Source organism: Rhinoderma darwinii, chromosome 2 (genome assembly GCF_050947455.1).
Source record: "Rhinoderma darwinii isolate aRhiDar2 chromosome 2, aRhiDar2.hap1, whole genome shotgun sequence".
NCBI classification, from domain to species: domain Eukaryota; kingdom Metazoa; phylum Chordata; class Amphibia; order Anura; family Rhinodermatidae; genus Rhinoderma; species Rhinoderma darwinii.
In genome coordinates this window covers 379,563,557-379,581,866 of record NC_134688.1, presented here as the reverse complement: position 1 = coordinate 379,581,866, position 18,310 = coordinate 379,563,557, and the positions used below count along the sequence as shown (strand labels likewise).

Here is an 18,310-nt window from a genome sequence, read left to right as displayed (position 1 = left end):
ATTTTAAAGCAGCCTCATATGAACTTCAATTGAAAAATGCCCCCACATATTATTTGCAATTTTACTTTAAGAACCCACTTGAGGCTTTTTTGTCTATTAAAACCCAAAACATCCATATAAAACTTATTTTTAAATCCCTGAACGACATCTGTAAGGAAGCCTTTTACAAGGGTAACCACTTTGAAATGAATGCCGCTATTCCTTTGAGTTAGTATATATTCTAAATCGCCAAAAAGTACAATACAAAAGCAAATGACTTCAATGTGTTTTACGAGTCGTGCAATAGTAAGTGCTAAAGCACAGAGTCTTGCTGTACTGCTGCTGTGTTATGACCTTGGGCAGTAATCATTCCCATTTAATGTTCTCTTCCACAAAGGAAAGCTGTAAATTTCCTGCTGGCGAGTGACAATGTCCTCTCTTGGCTGTATAATGTGGAAGCAGGTGGAGCTCAGTCAACAGTAAACAGGAGTAATAAGCAAAGGGATAGCTTCATTTTCCTAAGTAAACAGTCCACAGTACAACAATGCTTAATAAAAAGATGAACTTTAGTCCATTACCTACGCTGTGACCAAACGCTAAATAAATACAGTCTATAAAAAGTATTTACCAGTTCAGGTTTTATTGTGCACAATAGATTTATTTGCGAATTTGAAATCAGTAGAAAGCTGTGAAAGCAAGTGTCTACAAAATAAATCTAAAATTATTATACATATTAAAGAAAAACAGGACACCTTTTTAAGCAACAGCTTTGGCTCTTTGCACATTATATTTGGGAGCTTTAAGATTCTCTTTTTTTTTTTTTTATATTGAATGGTGGATCGGATGTTGGCATTCCTTAAGCGGACTATAGATTAAGGATTTCTAAGGATAGTAGTTTCTAAAAAACTTGTTGTTAAAGGAGTTTTCTCATGAGAGACATTTATGACATATCCACAGGATATGTCAAATGTCAGATAGATGCGGGTCCCACCTCTAGGACCAGAACCGATCTCTGGAAGAGGGCCCCCTAAACCCAGTTCTGTGTTGTGGCTGAATCAGGTGAATTCCGACCATGAAAAAGGTTTTATGGTCGTGAATTCCGAAAACAGCGTAGCTTGCTGAGCTACGCCGTTTCCGTAAGTCCCATAGATCTGAATGGTAGTTACGAAAACAGCGTAGCTCACATGCTACGCTGCTCCCGTAACTGCCACTCACTACTATGAGAGTTACGGAAACAGCACAGCTCAGCTGTTTTCAGAACTCCCGACCATATAACCAGGAAGTGGCCGGGAGGCAGCGAGATCAGAAAAGCTAGAATGGGGTTTAGGGGGCCCTGTTCTAGGGAGATAGGTGCAGGTCCCAGAGGTGGGACCCGCATCTATCTGACATTTATGACATATCCTGTGGATATCTTCAGAAAAAGCATGGTTGAACAGCAGCACGTTTCCCAAGTTTCAATCAATATGTTCTTTTATCACCTATCCACAACATACATAATAATTGTCTAATCATTGGGAGCCCCACATACACTAGGACAGGGGCCCATAGCCGCCCGTTCCTCCTCACTGCAAGATTGCAGCGAGGAGAACTTTGAATGGAGCAAAGTCTATGGACGTGGATCACCTATCCCTGTGGATAGGTGATAAACGTTTCTTCTGGGAATACCGCTTTAAAAGGAATCTATCATTAGAAAATTACCTGTCCATGATTGACTTTGACACCATATGTGCATTGTAGGCAGGGTTGCAGTCATATCAGAGGACAGGATAACAAAAAGGTAACATCCCTGTTATACAGCTGCAAGCAGATAACAGGATAATACCATTAACAATAAAAGGAAACCGCTCCTCTCCTCATATCAACGGGCTTACGCACAACACTTCACGGTAGAGGTCTATGGGCCTCATTTATCAAAACGGTCTAAGAGAAAAACTGGCCTTGTTGTTCATAGCAACCATTCAAAGCTCAGCTTTAAGTTCGTAAACTGCGCTAGAAAAATAAAAGCTGCTCTGTGATTGGTTGCTATTGGCAACAAGGAAAGATTTTCTGATACAGTTTTGATAAATTAGGACATACTGTATGAGTAGTGGTCTGTCTTAGTTTTCTTGAGTACAAGACAAATAGCACACTGCCCCATGCACCCAACCGTGTTTTTCACAGATCCGTGTGGGGGTCGTGGGACAGGGCTGCAAAACTTCGAGCAGATCCCATTCCTGTCCGTGTTTGCGGCTGTCTTGCCTATTCCTCTATGGCGATGTGAAAGCCATGGACAAGCGGAGGACAAGTGGACCTCAAAAAAAAAAAAAAAAGAGAAGGACAACAGATCTTTTGTTTACGGGTCGCATAATATGTGCATGTAGCCTTACCAATGTTTCTCTGCAAATTGGGCACCCATCTTGAAAAGACTTGCCTGAGACTCCTTAGGAATCGTACGGTTGTCTCGTTAGATGTAGCAGTTTTTGCTTTAGTTGGTATTTTGGATTCATCATTTACAATCTCACTTCATGAAACTGTATAGTATAGAACAAAAAGTTTCTTAGAGCGCCATTTTTACTCCAGTGCAAGGTGTGATGCTTCGAAAAGGCTTGTATAGCCGAAACGTTGCATCACTAGAGTAAAGATATGCTCCTCTAAGAGTTTTTGCGTGCGGTCGCTGCAATTTTCTTTTCTTTAGACCGAATCTTGCAGTAGGTAAGACAGACTAACTCCAGGTGATGTTCACCATCGTTAAATGACCTATAATATACAGTACAAAATAAAGTTGTCAAACAGCAACCTTAGATCTCAAATTTTACTTTTCTAACTTTCAGACTTGCTAACCAAGTTTCAATTTCCTGGATTATTAGGTAATTTTTTTTAATTTCCTCGTCATGTACTTGAGAACCTTTCACCTGCCCATACATGTGCAGCATGTAATAGGCAGGGCTTCACAAACAAACACGGTCTCACTGGCAATGAGGCATGATCTCTTCGCTCTGACACTGTCCAATCAGCTACAGACAGCATCAGGACGGCTTGCGCTGTTTTCCCTTCCACTAGAACACACACAGACTGACTGGTGGTTCTGCAGAGAGCGCTCTCTCAGTTTGTGTGTGTTCTCGCAGGAGGGATCACAATGCAAGTCGCCCTAACACTGTCCGTAGCGGATTGGACAGTGTCAGAGCAAAGAGATCACGCCCCCTTGCCATTTAGTTGGATAGAAAAACCCCATTGACAGTTCAAGGGCTTATTTACATATCGGGCGCCAAATATAACGGCACCGATATATAAATAACGGAGGAAGATAGGAACATTTTTTAAAGTGAGACAGGGTTTGTGAAGCCCTGCCCATTACATGCTGCACATGTATGGGCAGGTGAAAGGTTCTCTTTAATTTTGTCTAATATAAATAAAGATTAGATGGACACTAAATTTTCAAATAGTTTATGCTACTCTTCTAGTATACAATATAGATCAACTTTAGAATTTAATTACTGTTAAAACGTAATTGTTTTATCCATGCAAAATTCTGTGTGAAGTTCCTGCCACTAGGTGCCTCCTTGTTCCGATTAACAGCAGGACTGCTGATAATCGATGATTCAGTGTTTGGGCGTTGCTAGGCAATGCCTTTGGTCTCAATCTGGATTTAGTAATCATTTAGCTTTGCCTGGTTGATTAAGGTGAAGAATCTTTCTTGTGCTATTTATACTTCAGGCCCAGATTCCTCAGGTGCTGGTTATACGGTTTCTGGCATATAGTTACATAGTTTGTACGGTTGAAAAAAGAAATGTCCATCAAGTTCAACCAAGGGATGGGAAAGGGGAAGTAAAAAATTTCTACACATAGGAGCGAATATTTTTTTGTTCTAGGAAATTATCTAAGCCTTTTTTAAAGCCATCTACTGTCCCTGCTGTGACCAGCTCCTGCGGTGACTATTCCATAAATTCACAGTTCTCACAGTAAAGAAGGCTTGTCGCCTCTGCAGGTTGAACCTTTCTTTTTCCAGACGGAGGGAGTGCCCCCTTGTTTTTTGAGGGGGTTTTACATGGAACAGGATTTCACCATATTTTTTGTATGTGCCATTAATATATTTATATAAGTTAATCATGTCCCCCCTTAGTAGTCTCTTTTCAAGGCTAAATAGGTTTAGTTCTTTTAATCTTTCCTCATAACTTAGATTTTCCATGCCCCTTATTAGCTTCGTTGCTCTTCTTTGCATTTTTTCTAACTCCTGGTAATATTACATCCCTGTCCCGCGAGTCCATGCCTCTTTTAATACACTACAATACCTTGCTGGCCTTTGAAGCAGCTGATTGACATTGCATGCTGTTATTTAGTTTATGATTTACAAGTACACCCAGATACTTCTCAACAAGTGACTCCCCCAGTGTAGCTCCCCAAGGACATATGATGCATGCAGGTTGTTCGTACCCAGGTGCATAACTTTACATTTATCTACATTAAACTTCATCTGCCAAGTGGACGCCCCAACACTCAGTTTGTTTAAATCCGCTTGTAATTCACGAACATCTTCCATAGTCTGAACTATATTGCATAGCTTGGTGTCATCTGCAAAAATAGAAATAGTGCTATTAATCCCATCCTCTATATCATTAATAAATAAGTTGAATAATAGTGGTCCCAGCACGGAACCCTGGGGTACACCACTTATAACCGGGGACCATTCAGAGTAGGAATCATTGACCACAACTCTCTGGATACGGTCCTTGAGCCAATTCTCAATCCAATTACAAACTATACTTTCTAAACCTATAGTCCTTAATTTACCCATTAGGCGTCTATGGGGGACAGTGTCAAATGCCTTTGCAAAGTCCAAAAACACTACATCCACAGCGGCCTAGGCTTCTGCTCACCGCTTCATAAAAACAAATCAGGTTGGTTTGACAGCTTCTGTCCTTCGTAAATCCATGCTGGCTGTCACTTATAATACTATTTAATGTCACATAATTCTGTATATAGTCCCTCAATAGCCCCTCAAACATTTTCCCCACAATGGATGTTAAGCTTACTGGTCTATAATTACCCAGGGAAGACCTAGAGCCCTTTTTGAAAATAGGCACCACATTTGCCCTGCGCCAGTCCCTTGGCACTATACCAGTCACTAGAGAATCTCTAAATATTATGGAGGGGGACAGAAATAACTGAACTAAGCTCTTTAAGAATTCTAGGGTGTAGCCTATCTGGTCCCAGGGCCTTGTGTATATTATTTTATTTAATTTAGCTTGAACCATATCTACATTCATCCAATTCAGTATATCAACTGATATATTAACAGCACTGGTACCAGCTACATCAGCTGCTCCTTCTTCTGTTGTACATACACAGAGCTGAAGAACCCATTTAGTAACTCTGCCTTCTCTTGATCCCGTGACCAACTCCCCATTACCACTATCTAGGGGTCCTACATGTTCAGACCTTGGCTTTTTTGCATTTATATACTTACCGATAGGAATACATTTTGCACTATAATTACCCAAAGTAGATTTGAAAATCTCCCATTTATCATTTGTACCATTATTTGACATTAGTTCTTCCCAGTCTATATCCTGAATTGCAGCCCTCATCCTGGGGAAATTGGCCTTCTTAAAATTAAGTGTTTTTGCCCTCCCAGCCGGTGTTTGTTTTTTTTACAGTATATGTAAAATATAACTTTATTACGATCACTGTTACCGATGTTTTCACGAACATTGACGTTCCCAACAAGCTCTGCATTTTCAGAAATGACCAGATCCAACAGAGCTTCACCTCTATTCGGGTCTCATGTGCTAACTAACTCTTTCCAGATTCTTGTTTGAGACTTTGTTCCTTGTCTGTCTGTTTGTTTGTACTTTGTGACCTGTTGGTCCTCTGAAAGTTCTTTTTTTTTGTATAGTGGTTTGAGGAGTATCCTGGGATCAGTCGTTCCACTGGTTTGTTTGCCTTTCCTGTGCGTTTGGTCTGCTGCCAAGTAGTTGTCTTGCCCTGCGGGATTCAGATAGGGTCAGTGAGTGCTGTAAACGCTGAACCACTATCTATTCGTCTGTTATCTAGCTGCATGCTATTCATCACCTTTGTCTTGAGCTTCTATTGCTTTCCGTATTCGGTTTCACTCGTCCACTGGTGAGTTACTTGTGCCTTTAGTTTTCTGCCAGTGTTGATGCGTGCTTCACCCATGTGGTAGTGCTTCCTAGCGTTGCGGTTTTGAGCGCCACCAGCGGCGTAACACTCCCTTTCTGTAATCGGTCGTTCACCCGCTGTTGTCAAGTAAAAACTGTCCCGATTTACAGAGTGGAGGAGACAGACCGCAGAAAGTAGGGGTATGTCTCTTTACAGCCTGTTAATAGAAGTCTATGAAGAGGGGAAGGGGAGCAAGAGCAGACACACATGCTGCTGCAGTATATATATGTGATGGCTTATTCCGAGAGGCCACCTGAAAAGATAGGTACACTTCAAAACAGATCTCATCTATCTCTTCATCCAACCCCCTCACTTACCGATGGGTCCTCCACTATCAAATTGACTGGCCTGTTAGTGTACACCACCGGAGCTTCCCCTGCTGTTTGGGGACTTCGGCTGTTTTTTTTTTATCCACCTGGGGAAGCTTCAGTGGTAGAACTGTCCATATATGGTACAGTTACATCATTGGAGCGTCCCCGGGGATGCCATGGAAGCGAATAATTAGCCACTACTGGCAAATCAAACAGTGGCTATGAGAAAGGAGTACACCATCTACAGATAGGATGTCTGACAGTAGCTATCAGAGAAATGCAAGGGGACTCGGGCCAGATCATCCACAGATCCCTGAACCAAGGAGATCAGGAACCAAGGGGCACAATACTACAAAAGGCAAGAAGTATCCTGAGTCCATCAGCAAGGACCACTGGGCACTATAGTTAGATAGAGATGGGGCTGTATGGGCAACATATTCCAAAGTACAAAGTGATACACTGCAGCCTTCCCTTGGAGGTATTTGTTATAATGTTCGTCGCAAGGACTTCTATCTACAGATGTAATGTGAAAGGGCCTTATTTTTGTTGTGACACTTGAGTGGTACAATCTGGCAATATTGGCCCCGAACCAAAAAAGGTTGTGCACCCCCGCTTTAACTATAATCAGTGACATGTTCTTAGCTGCGTTGTAGAATGGGTTTCTGAGGCCTGAAATCTACCTCACAGGCTCGGGCTGCTGTGTATAAGGTAAGTCCACAAGAAAAGTCCCCGCCAGGGGGGACCGATTCCCATTACAATGAAAAAAAAAATACAGGTCACAACTAAATCACGGGTGAGCAATAAAAAGTCATCTTTTGTGGATTTTCCTGCATAGCAATTGTTAAAATCTATAGCAAATACGGTAAAAATTCTCAACAGATTTAAGAAACTTAGATTGCCCTCAAATGCATGTAAAACCTGCATCAAAACTGCACTGTGAGCACAAAGTCTAGTATATTCTATTTATTGTTTAATTACTGCAGCTCAAGCAGTCTGTGCTTCATAAATATGTTGGAATGGATTAAAAGTATTTAAATCAAAACAGCTAAAAAATGTAAAAAGACAAACCAGCAGTCATATGCTTCCTGTTACTCAGATATAAATAAAGAACTCATGTTGTGGCTGGAATCAGGCGCCCATCAGCCAATAAAAAAATGTAATAAATAAAGGGGAACTTGAGGAAGTGGGAACCATCATTTTATTGCCAAACATGTCTAAAATGCAATTTGCTCATTTTTATAATTTTTTTTGATAAATACAAGCTGGGGTTAATAAAGATTGCACCACTCTGTACTTAAAGGCTATGTAAACCTTTGAAAACATTTTTTTTTTTTTTTACTAAAACAATGTATTCTAGTGCTTAATGCAACTTTGTAATTGGTTTTCATAAAAAAAAAAAAAAGTTTACTTTTTGAGATACAGCTTCTATGTATCTTGGTAACACAGAAGCTGTATCTTGCACTGCAACCCGAATCTGTCAGGTCAATGGGACTGACTGCTTCAGTGACACAGTGTCCTGCCGTCTCTGACACGCAGGATCCAGCTGTTATCGATCACATCTAAGTTCATTAAATAGGATACGCCATAAATGTTTGATAGATGTAGGTCCCACCTCTGGGACCCACCCCTATCTCTAGGACGCGAGCTACGTCATTTCTGGAATTCAGGAACTACGGAAACCATGACACTCGCTGTGCTACGCGGTTTCCGAAACTCCCAATCATATATATGGGAGTTACGGAAACAGCATAGTTTCTTTAAATCCCAACCACCGGGAGCTGAGCAAGGTAGGATGGGGGTCCCAGATGTGAGACCAGTATAGGGCTGGGCGATCATGACCTAAAGCAAAATTATGAACAATTGAACATGTAACCTCGATTACAAGTAACCGAACGGCCCCTAGCTCTACGTCCTGAGAACGCAGATACAGTTGAAACCGGGGGAAAAAAAAACCAGAATAAAAGACAAAATGCGCAACTTTCGTCGGTTAATGAATTTTTTTTAAATTTTTTTTTTAATTAATTGCCCAGCCCTAGACCAGCATCTATCGGACATTTATGGCATATCCTGTGGATATACCATAAATGTCCAAAATGGGAAAACCCCAGCGCAAAAAGCCACTATGAACAGCTGATGCGGTAATTTGTGTCTGATCTGCATGTCTGTATATACAGATCACTGATAACCTGTGATCTAATGATCTGTTACCACTAGATCATTGGGGACAGCATGGTACACACAGATCATGCTTCTATGCTAACATGTGCCCTTATAATTAAAAATAAAATTAACAAAAAAACTATTAATACTTTCCGGTCATGAAGGATGCATGCTACCCCAAATACACCATAATCCTGGCCACCAGTTTTTGCTTGTTACACCCGAGGCATACCTGCCTGTACTAAAAATTTCTGTATCTGGATGATTAAAGTTAAAGGAGGGCGATCAATTTAAAACTAAAATAGGGTCCTGGTTCTTGGCGCTATAGCGACGTCATATATTACACAACGTATACATATTTAGCACAAATTCCATAAAAACAAATAGTGTTTTGCGGGACCATGACATTAATCTATACAGTTAATCAATAAAAAAAAAATAAAAAGTAACAACTAAAATTTCCAGTTTCTACAGATTGCCAATATGGTACAATATGGACCTGTTAACCCCTTTGCACTGTTAAACTTAATTGCTGCTTTTGGCAGTTTCAAAAACACCCATGGACTACAACACGTGAATCTGCTTTTTCTCCCTCTTGAGACAGGGGTCACGGAACATTTTATTGGTTAAAAAGCTATTGGCGTAAGTCCATTGATATAATCCTTATTTTTAAAAATGGCTTACGGGAGTGTTCCCAAAGAGTAGGAGGGTGCAACAAAAGCAGAAGACAATGGGGCAGATGTATTAATAATGGCTTAGGGTATGTTCACACGCTAAACAAAAAACGGCTGTAAAATACGAAGCGGTTTTCAAGGGAACAGTCTCTGATTTTCAGCCGTTTAAGTAACTTGCGTTTTTTACGCCCGTTTTTTTAGCTGTTTTTTTATCGAGTCAATGAAAAACTGCTCCAAAAACTGCTCAAGAAGGGACAAGCGCTTCTTTTTCTGAGTTTTTTTTTATTTTTACGCAGCCGTTTTTAAAAAGGACCGCGTAAAAAAAGAAAAACCCTGTGGGAACGGAGCGCCGTTTTTCCCATTGAAATCAATCGGCAGATGTTTGGAGGCGTTCAGCCCCCCGCATTTTTAGACGCGTTTATGGTCCGAAAGACAGCTGAAAATAGGTCGTGTGAACATACCCTTAGACTGCATTCCCTTCATTACACCACCTATTGGGTGGCATACTTTAGACCAGTATTCTACGCCACAAAACGGACACACACAAGAGTTAAATTTGGCGCATTTTACGATTTCAAAAATCTATGAACATATTCTAAGTATGTGACCTGATGCGGCGAGCATGTTGCAAATCAAGGTTCTTAATAAATTTTGCCAACAATATACGTGCTAAGAAAATAGGCACACGGACGGCCAGAAGCAAGGCACAAAGACAATAATAAATCTGCCCCACTGTTAAAGGTAGAGAAGCTTGATGCATCCCGGATAACAAATATACTCTGCTATGATGACAAATATAGTCTGAAGCCCAAAGGGGAGTGCAAGTACATATATCTCTATTCAACTAGGACTTAACTAAGCACATAGCGCTATACTTTTATTTTAAAAGAAGCTTTTTAAATTGTGGTCACCTTAGTTATAAGAGATCTTCATGTATGATTTAGTATGAAATTGTGTAAACTAAAACTATAAAAAGTATTACAAGACAGTTTTTTTTGGGGACAATTAAAATAAGAAACCTCAAAGACCCACTTTAAAGACCCTCTTACACCGGCCAATAAGCGGCCTATGCAGCGAGAGCCGATCAACAAGACATTGGTGATCGGCGCTCCTTTGCTTCTATCACACTATGGATGTGGATTAGCGGTAGTTACTCCGATCGCTCGTCCCCATCCATTATTATCACATCGGCAGCGCATCTCCCAGTTTACACAAGGAGATGTGCTGCCGACAACGATAATCTTTTACTTTTTTAAAACTATACAACCAGCAGATGAGAGCGCGTTTGCTCGTTCACCTGCTGGTCGTACACGTTTACACAGAGCAATTATCGGCAACGAGCGTTCTATTAACACTCGTCTGCCCGATGATCGTCCTGTGTAAAACCTCCTTAAGTCAATAGGGAGGATAGACCGATCATAATAGATCCTTCAAACAGGTCATAACTGATCCATCATATCGGTCATAGAGCCTGTAAAAACTCAAGCCACGACACTAGCATAACTCAAAGTTTTTACTGTCCACTTTTATATTTTTTGCTCTGTTTTTTGTTCTTTCAGTTAAGACAAACGCCCTATTTCAGGTGTAAAAAGTATGTCTTATGTATGGAGTCAGAGGAGTACTAGGACTCTGCAGCTAATTATTATAAGCAAGGACGTAACTATAGATGTAGTAGCTGCTATGGGACGCAGAAGTTGAGGGTTCCCATTCAGGTCCAAGAACGTTGTTCCTTTTTGTGGGGAACAAGCTGGTGTCTTTTTGCTATCTAGAACTACTATGTGGGTTCTCTGATACGTTTAAATATCGCTATTTATCGTGCGGTTTCAATTTTCTGTCACTGGGTGGCGGGTGCCCACCTTATTTTGCTATAGGGCACTATGAATTCTAGTTATGCCCCTGGTTGTCAAGACACAACTATTATATCACTGCACTCCTGGTCACTTGGATAGGGTAGAAATGATCTCGACAACAGCACAGGAGGCATTTGATAAATGCTGGTGTAATCCTGTAGGTCACGGGAAGTCCTCCACACAGTGGAGACTGACTTCGATTTACACAAGAGTGCAAGCTCCGAACTGGTGGTCAGACTGAGATCACATGACAAAGTTGGCCATAATGATAGGGTTAAAAATGTATAGATGTAGCTGAGCTGGGAAGAAAAAAATTACACTGCTAGAATATTGCTTGCGAGTTTGCTGGAGTGCTACTTTATAAGACAAAACAAGTAAAAAATAAAATAAAATAGAAAAATACATCACATATAACCCTTATTTTGTTTCCTAAATGTTTATTATTTCTGTGTTCTATCTCGCGTACACTTTGCAAATATCCTGTTACCAAGTAACATCATGTAAGGTCACACGGTGAGAACACGAATTCCACATTGGCTTGTGTGACCTGCAATTGTTGTAGATATGTAGGTAAAATACACACAAATAGTTACACATTTACATTCCCTGCCACCGATGCGCATGTGCTTCCACAGTATGTAGGCTGTAAACCAAGACATAAATCACTCAGCCTAAAAAAAAAAGAAAAAAAAAAAGTTCTAGCCATGTAACTAGCACTATGAAATACTCTGGTCAATAATGGGAAAAACTTGTGGATGAAAAAACATTCAACAGTTCAGCTCAGCTTTGAGAGCATTCCCCCAAATGCCCTGTTCACACTGCGTGTAATTACCGTGTATATGGGCGCCTTTTACGCTCCAAAATACGCGTCAAAAAATGCTTTATTAAGCTTCCCATTCAAATCAATGGGAAAGTGCAGAGTTAGTACAAACCACACATTTTTTTTTTATTACGCGTCGTGTATTTTAAAAAAACGCGTAGTGTAAAAAAGTAGTGTCAGGTTAATTCCTTTGTGTAAAACGCACCAAACTTTCCTATAGTTTCCATGGGAGTCCTAATTGTGTGCCAAAAAATTTGCAAAAAGCGCACACAAAACGCGTAAACCACATGGAAAGCGCCTACATTTTAAAAAGCACTTCACAAGAAACGCTAGCGTATCCGACACGTTTTCACATTGTTTTTTTTTTTTTTTTTTTTTAGAGTCGTGTGAATATGTCCTAAGACGACGGTGCATGCCAAACCAAAGGCGTAACTTGGAGATCAAGGGCCCCCAATTATCACGTCTTTTATAAAATTGGCGGCAGAGGGGCTTTGGGCCACCTTCAGGTACCAAGGTACCCCCATAGCTATGTCCCTGTGCCCAACCGAATGATGTAGTTAATGGGGGAAAAAGATGGCCAAAGGTGACAACTAGGGCATTTTAATTTATTCATTTAAAGCTTCAGAAAAGGAGAACCTGGATTGCAGACGCAAGAAGGAAACCGGATAAATGTCAATATACAGAAATAACTTGTGGAACTGGGTCTAACGTTAGCGTATCAACCATACAGAAAATAGTCACCCACTTATTTGAAGCATATCCTAGTAAGACACCACATTGAGGAGTTCATCCACTACTGCCGCATACTGAACAGACTGCAAAAATGCTTTACAATTAATAGATAAGCAGACAAACCTGGTCTCCCAGACTGGCCCCAGTCAACAAAAAGACACATTGTTCTTCTGCTCAACGGAAGTCTAACTAGCAAAGTGGGTGACATCTGTATTCAGACAACGCTTCCTGGAATGCGACCAACAAGCTGGAGTGTACAAAATAATGATTTCTCTCGCATGCCTTTCTTCAGCTAGTCACAAATTACAGGAGTCCATCAGTGACTACTATAAAGCATCAGTGACTACTATAAAGTGCCAGTGACCATTATCTACCTCTTGGTTATGTTCTTTATAAAACAAACTCTTCAGCTGTGTTCACATAACCCTATTCTTTTAACATGGCTAGGCTTCCAACACTTGTCCTGCAATACGGCCATCAGTCTCTACCTACTTTGGATTGGATATATTGTGTTGTTGTCCATTGTAAAACATAGGCGGTTGTAAATGGCACCTGGAATCTGCCTTCTGGAATTCTCCGCAAGTTCTCATAATCTTTACAGCGACTCCAAATAGAAGCGGCACTTTAACCCTTCTGTGATCAGAAGATTATTATATTAAATAATTTGTGATAACTTGTGATTTATTACTCTAATGCAGTTGGTATAACGAATAAAATTTAGCACTTAGAGGCCCGGTCTCCTCTCCTAACAGGTTTATTTTAGTAAATACTTGTAGTCCTCATGAAATAACAGTTCTGTTTCTCCTAGAAATATGTGAATAAATTGACAAAGGGGTGTGTCCCTACAGTCTCACTGTGTCAGCACTATTGGACAGGGTCAGACTGTGTAGGGACACACCCACAACTGGTAACACCCAGTTGTCAATTTATTCATAAATTTCTGGGAGGAATAGCCGTGAAACGGCACAACGTAAAGTTCTATAAATATATGTTCCATAACTGTTGTTTCATGGGGACTATTTACTTAAACAGAAATGTTAGGAGAGGTGACCGGTCCTCTTTAAAATATTCCTCTTTAATAACACCTTTAATAGTTTTTACTTCTGAATTTGGGAACTAGGCACCTAAATCGAGCAATGTTTTTGCCACTTTAGTAAGGAGGACATTTTTCATTTTTAGCAGCATCAACTTGTTTTAGATGATAGCAAGGTAAATTAGTAAATCCTACGAATATAGCGTTTACCGGTAATGACTGAAAAGGGTTAATGAAGAAATATAACTGGAACAGCATCCAACTTTTACTGGCTAGAAAGCTGCACCTTATATACGAAGGTGCTGTGGATGTATCCACAAGGTCAAACCAGCCGCATGGGACATTCAATTTGCACAGAGTATGCACTTTATTGCTGGAGCGTCCACTGGCGTTTCTTTTTTTTTTAATTCTCGGGACAGACTGCCTTTAAAGATTGATGTGCATAAAACATTCTAGAAAAATAGTTTCAGCCACAGTTATTACACCTTGTCCTGCCTTTGCTTGGCAAGCAAATCCCAATTGAGGGTGAGAAGAGTGCTGCCGCCTCTGGCAAAAACTATCTCCTATACAAACGGAGAGGTCTATGTAACAAAAAGGGAATCATCTTGACAGAACCACATTTCACAAAGTTGGAATGAAAAACATACAAATGTAATTAGCGTACAACATGCACATATATTAGCCACAGAGTATACACAACCTCGTCTCCTCACAGTGATCCCTCTCATCCAGTGAGCAGAGGCTAATGGGCTCACACTAGCCCAAACAAGGAAAATAAATGTCCTGGAGTGACAGTTCTGTAATTTGAGGTGCGGTTTAATCGGTGCATATCAACACACTAGTACAGCAGAAATACAGCTTTAGACAGATAACCTAATTTAACGAGGTTTGTTATGGAGGTTATCGCCCTTAAAGAGGCTCTGTCACCAGATTTTGCAACCCCTATCTGCTATTGCAGCAGATAGGCGCTGCAATGTAGATTACAGTAACGTTTTTATTTTTAAAAAACGAGCATTTTTGGCCAAGTTATGACCATTTTTGTAATTATGCAAATGAGGCTTGCAAAAGTCCAAGTGGGTGTGTTTAAAAGTAAAAGTCCAAGTGGGCGTGTATTAAGTGCGTACATCGGGGCGTTTTTAATACTTTTACTAGCTGGGCGCTGTGAAGAGAAGTAACATCCTCTTCTCTTCAGAACGCCCAGCTTGTGACAGTGCAGATCTGTGACGTCACTCACAGGTCCTGCATCGTGACGGCCACATCGGCACCAGAGGCTACAGCTGATTCTGCAGCAGCATCAGCGTTTGCAGGTAAGATCGACTTACCTGCAAACGCTGATGCTGCTGCAGAATCAGCTGTAGCCTCTGGTGCCGATGTGGCCGTCACGATGCAGGACCTGTGAGTGACGTCACAGATCTGCACTGCCAGAAGCTGGGCGTTCTGAAGAGAAGAGGATGTTACTTCTCATCAGAGCGCCCAGCTAGTGAAAGTATTAAAAACGCCCCGATGTACGCACATAATACACACCCACTTGGACTTTTGCAAGCCTCATTTGCATAACTACAAAAATGGTCATAACTTGGCCAAAAATGCTCGTTTTTTTAAAATAAAAACGTTACTGTAATCTACATTGCAGCGCCTATCTGCTGCAATAGCAGATAGGGGTTGCAAAATCTGGTGACAGAGCCTCTTTAAGGTCCTATTACACAGCATTGTGAGGGCCCTGTAAACGAGCGCCAATCAACAAGACAGCTAGTTGATCGGCACTCGTTTATCTTCTTGTAAAAGGAGCAGTTTGGGGACGAGCGCTTGTTACTACGATCGTTCATCCCCCATACATTTCTATCATGTCGGTAGCACGTCTCCCCGTTTACACATGAAGATGGGCTGCTGACAACGATAATATTGTAGGTTGTTTAAACGATGCAATCAGCAGATGAACGAGGGTTTACTCGTTCATCGGCCGATCGCTGTCCTGTTTACACAGGGCAATGATCGGGAACAAGCATTTTGTGAACGCTCGTTTGCTCGATAATTGGCTGGTGTAAAAGGGCCCATAGACAAGTACACAAACCAGCAGATTAATATGGAAATATCCAGTGAGATCTAGGAAGCCAATTCACAAAGACAGATCATCTTGTATTCTTAACACTCTTAGGCCTCATGCACACGAACGTATTTCTTTCCTCCCGTAAATACTGGTGTAAATACAGGTCCTTGGTCACACGTATTCGACCCTTATTGCACCAGTATTTACGGAGCCGTGCCCATAAATACGGCTCCGGTGTCACCAGAATTCCACCCGTATTTACGGGCACGTTTTCGCTGCAAAATTGCACTGCACTAATCGGCAGCCCCTTCTCTCTATCAGTGCAGGATAGAGAGAAGGGGCAGCAGCCTTTTCCGCAGTAAAAGTAAAAGAAATTCATACTTACCCGGCCGTTGTCTTGGTGACGCCTCCCTCTTTTGACATCCAGCCCGACCTCCCTGGATGACGCGGCAGTCCATGTGACCGCTGCAGCCAGTGATTGGCTGCAGCGGTCACATGGGCTGAAACATCATCCCGGGAGGCCGGACTGGAGGAAGAAGCAGGGAGTTCTGGGTAAGTATGAATGTCTATTTTTTTTTTTACACGTTGATCTATATTGTGATCGGTAGTCACTGTTCAGGGTGCTGAAAGAGTTACTGCCGATCGTTTAACTCTTTCAGCACCCTGGACAGTGACTATTTACTGACGTCGCCTAGCAACGCTCCCGTAATTACGGGTGCACACACACGTAGTCACCCGTAATTACGGCCTGAAATAGGACATGTTCTATATTTTTCAACGGCATGGGCACCTTCCCGTAAGAATACGGGGAGGTACCCGTGGCCAATAAAAGTCTATGGGCCCGTAATTACGGGCGTTTTTACGTTCGTGTGCATGGGGCCTTAGATAATGCAGTATGTTTTTTTGAAGGGCAAATTTAGAAAAATTGTTAACAGTCATCCTAAGAATCTCAATTTATAACGGACGTAGTGGGACTTTTACTCTACAACTATATAATTAAGCAAATGTAGTTTTGCAGATTTTGATCTATGGTCAGATAATACGCTGTACTGATGTCCTGTTCCTTTACATGGCCCTTTTACAGTTGATTGTGTTTGGTTCTCCTGTGTATTTTTTAACTACTTTGACCTAATGGATTTAATAAAAATTTAGACTTTTCTATCTTTGTGCCATATACAGTACATGACTCCCTTCTTTCTCTTTTGTATGCAAATGATATTTGGAGTTTCTATAAAATTTATTATGGAGGTGTTATACCTTACTCAGGGATCGCTTAGCCACTCGCTCTGTCCTGAGACATAGATTTATAATTCTACATAACTGGCATCTTTTAAAAACACAAAGCACAGAAACTTACATCTAGAAGTGTGTGCAAGTGCTGATCTTGGAAAACACTATGCAGGAAATCAAGGTCTTTCTCACTGCAGTCTGTGAGCGCATGGATCTCCTCCAGACTATCCAGTACTTGAGACACAGCTCCTATAAGCAAACAAGAAGGGGGACAAAAGCTATGAGGCACATATTTCTATGGCAAAATGAACTTTGGACAATAAAGCCAGTTGACTAACCATGATTAATGATCGCCATTAAACCTGCAAAGGCAATGACATCCAGAGACATTTAGAAACAAGGAAGAAGCAGGAAAATTGAACAAAAGAATAAAAATAAGCACCAGTGAGAAAAAGTAAAGCGGACTATGAGCGCAAACTATGAAAACATGTCAGATTAATTAATGAAATTCCTGATAATAAGACAAAGATAGGAAACGGACTAAAAACAGAATAGCTATACACGTCTTCTGGCTATGAAATCATTTTAAACAGTAAAGGCAGCCAACTTAAGGCACATTTGTACATAGAATAGATATTGTATCGTAATATACACCAGCACATTGATTAATAAAAAGTACAATTTATCGTAAAGTTACGCATTTCACTATGAAGGACATCACCACTGCCAGCTGGCATAGGGCTCTCCATAAAAAAAACAAAAAAACGGGGCTGATGCTATAAAGCACCTGCACTGTGCACACCGCTGCCAAGAGATTGAGCATTTTGAAAGGGATATGATAAGACTGGCAAATACAAAAATAATGCCATAAATGTATTCAAACAGAAGAGATAAATGATCAGACATAGTAAATTATATAGGATACATTAAAAGGGGTTGTACAATGTTATTTTATAACACAAAGGTGTGTAGATTGTAACTTATGTAATTAAATTATTCACTGTTCACGCTCCAACACTGGAATATTGTCCTGATCTCAACTTCATACAGCTGATGGGCTTGTTGCAATGTATTAGTCTAAGCATATGAGCTATGCTAGCAGCACAAAACTCCACTATTTGGACTTACTGGCTGATAGTTTAAACCTACACTTCTAGATTTTATATATATATATATATATATATATATATATATATATATATATATCCACATCAGCTGCGTAAGCAGGAGGTGGTCAGGATGAGTTTTCTTGAAAATAACTAATTAAAACAAAGTATATTAGGAAAATGTGTAACTTCAACATGCAATAATTAAGCTT

At 40.7% G+C, this 18,310-nt stretch overlaps 1 protein-coding gene across 14 annotated transcripts in view; it reads right to left on the bottom strand.

The window, feature by feature from the left end:
* The window catches only part of CASK (calcium/calmodulin dependent serine protein kinase), a 295,974-nt gene that overhangs the window by 78,786 nt on the left and 198,878 nt on the right, over positions 1-18,310 (bottom strand). For all 14 annotated transcript variants that reach the window (XM_075853921.1, XM_075853923.1, XM_075853929.1 and 11 more), the window contains one exon: positions 17,120-17,241. In XM_075853921.1, coding sequence (XP_075710036.1) covers positions 17,120-17,241 — 122 coding nt within the window. The remainder of the gene's footprint in view (positions 1-17,119; positions 17,242-18,310) is intronic.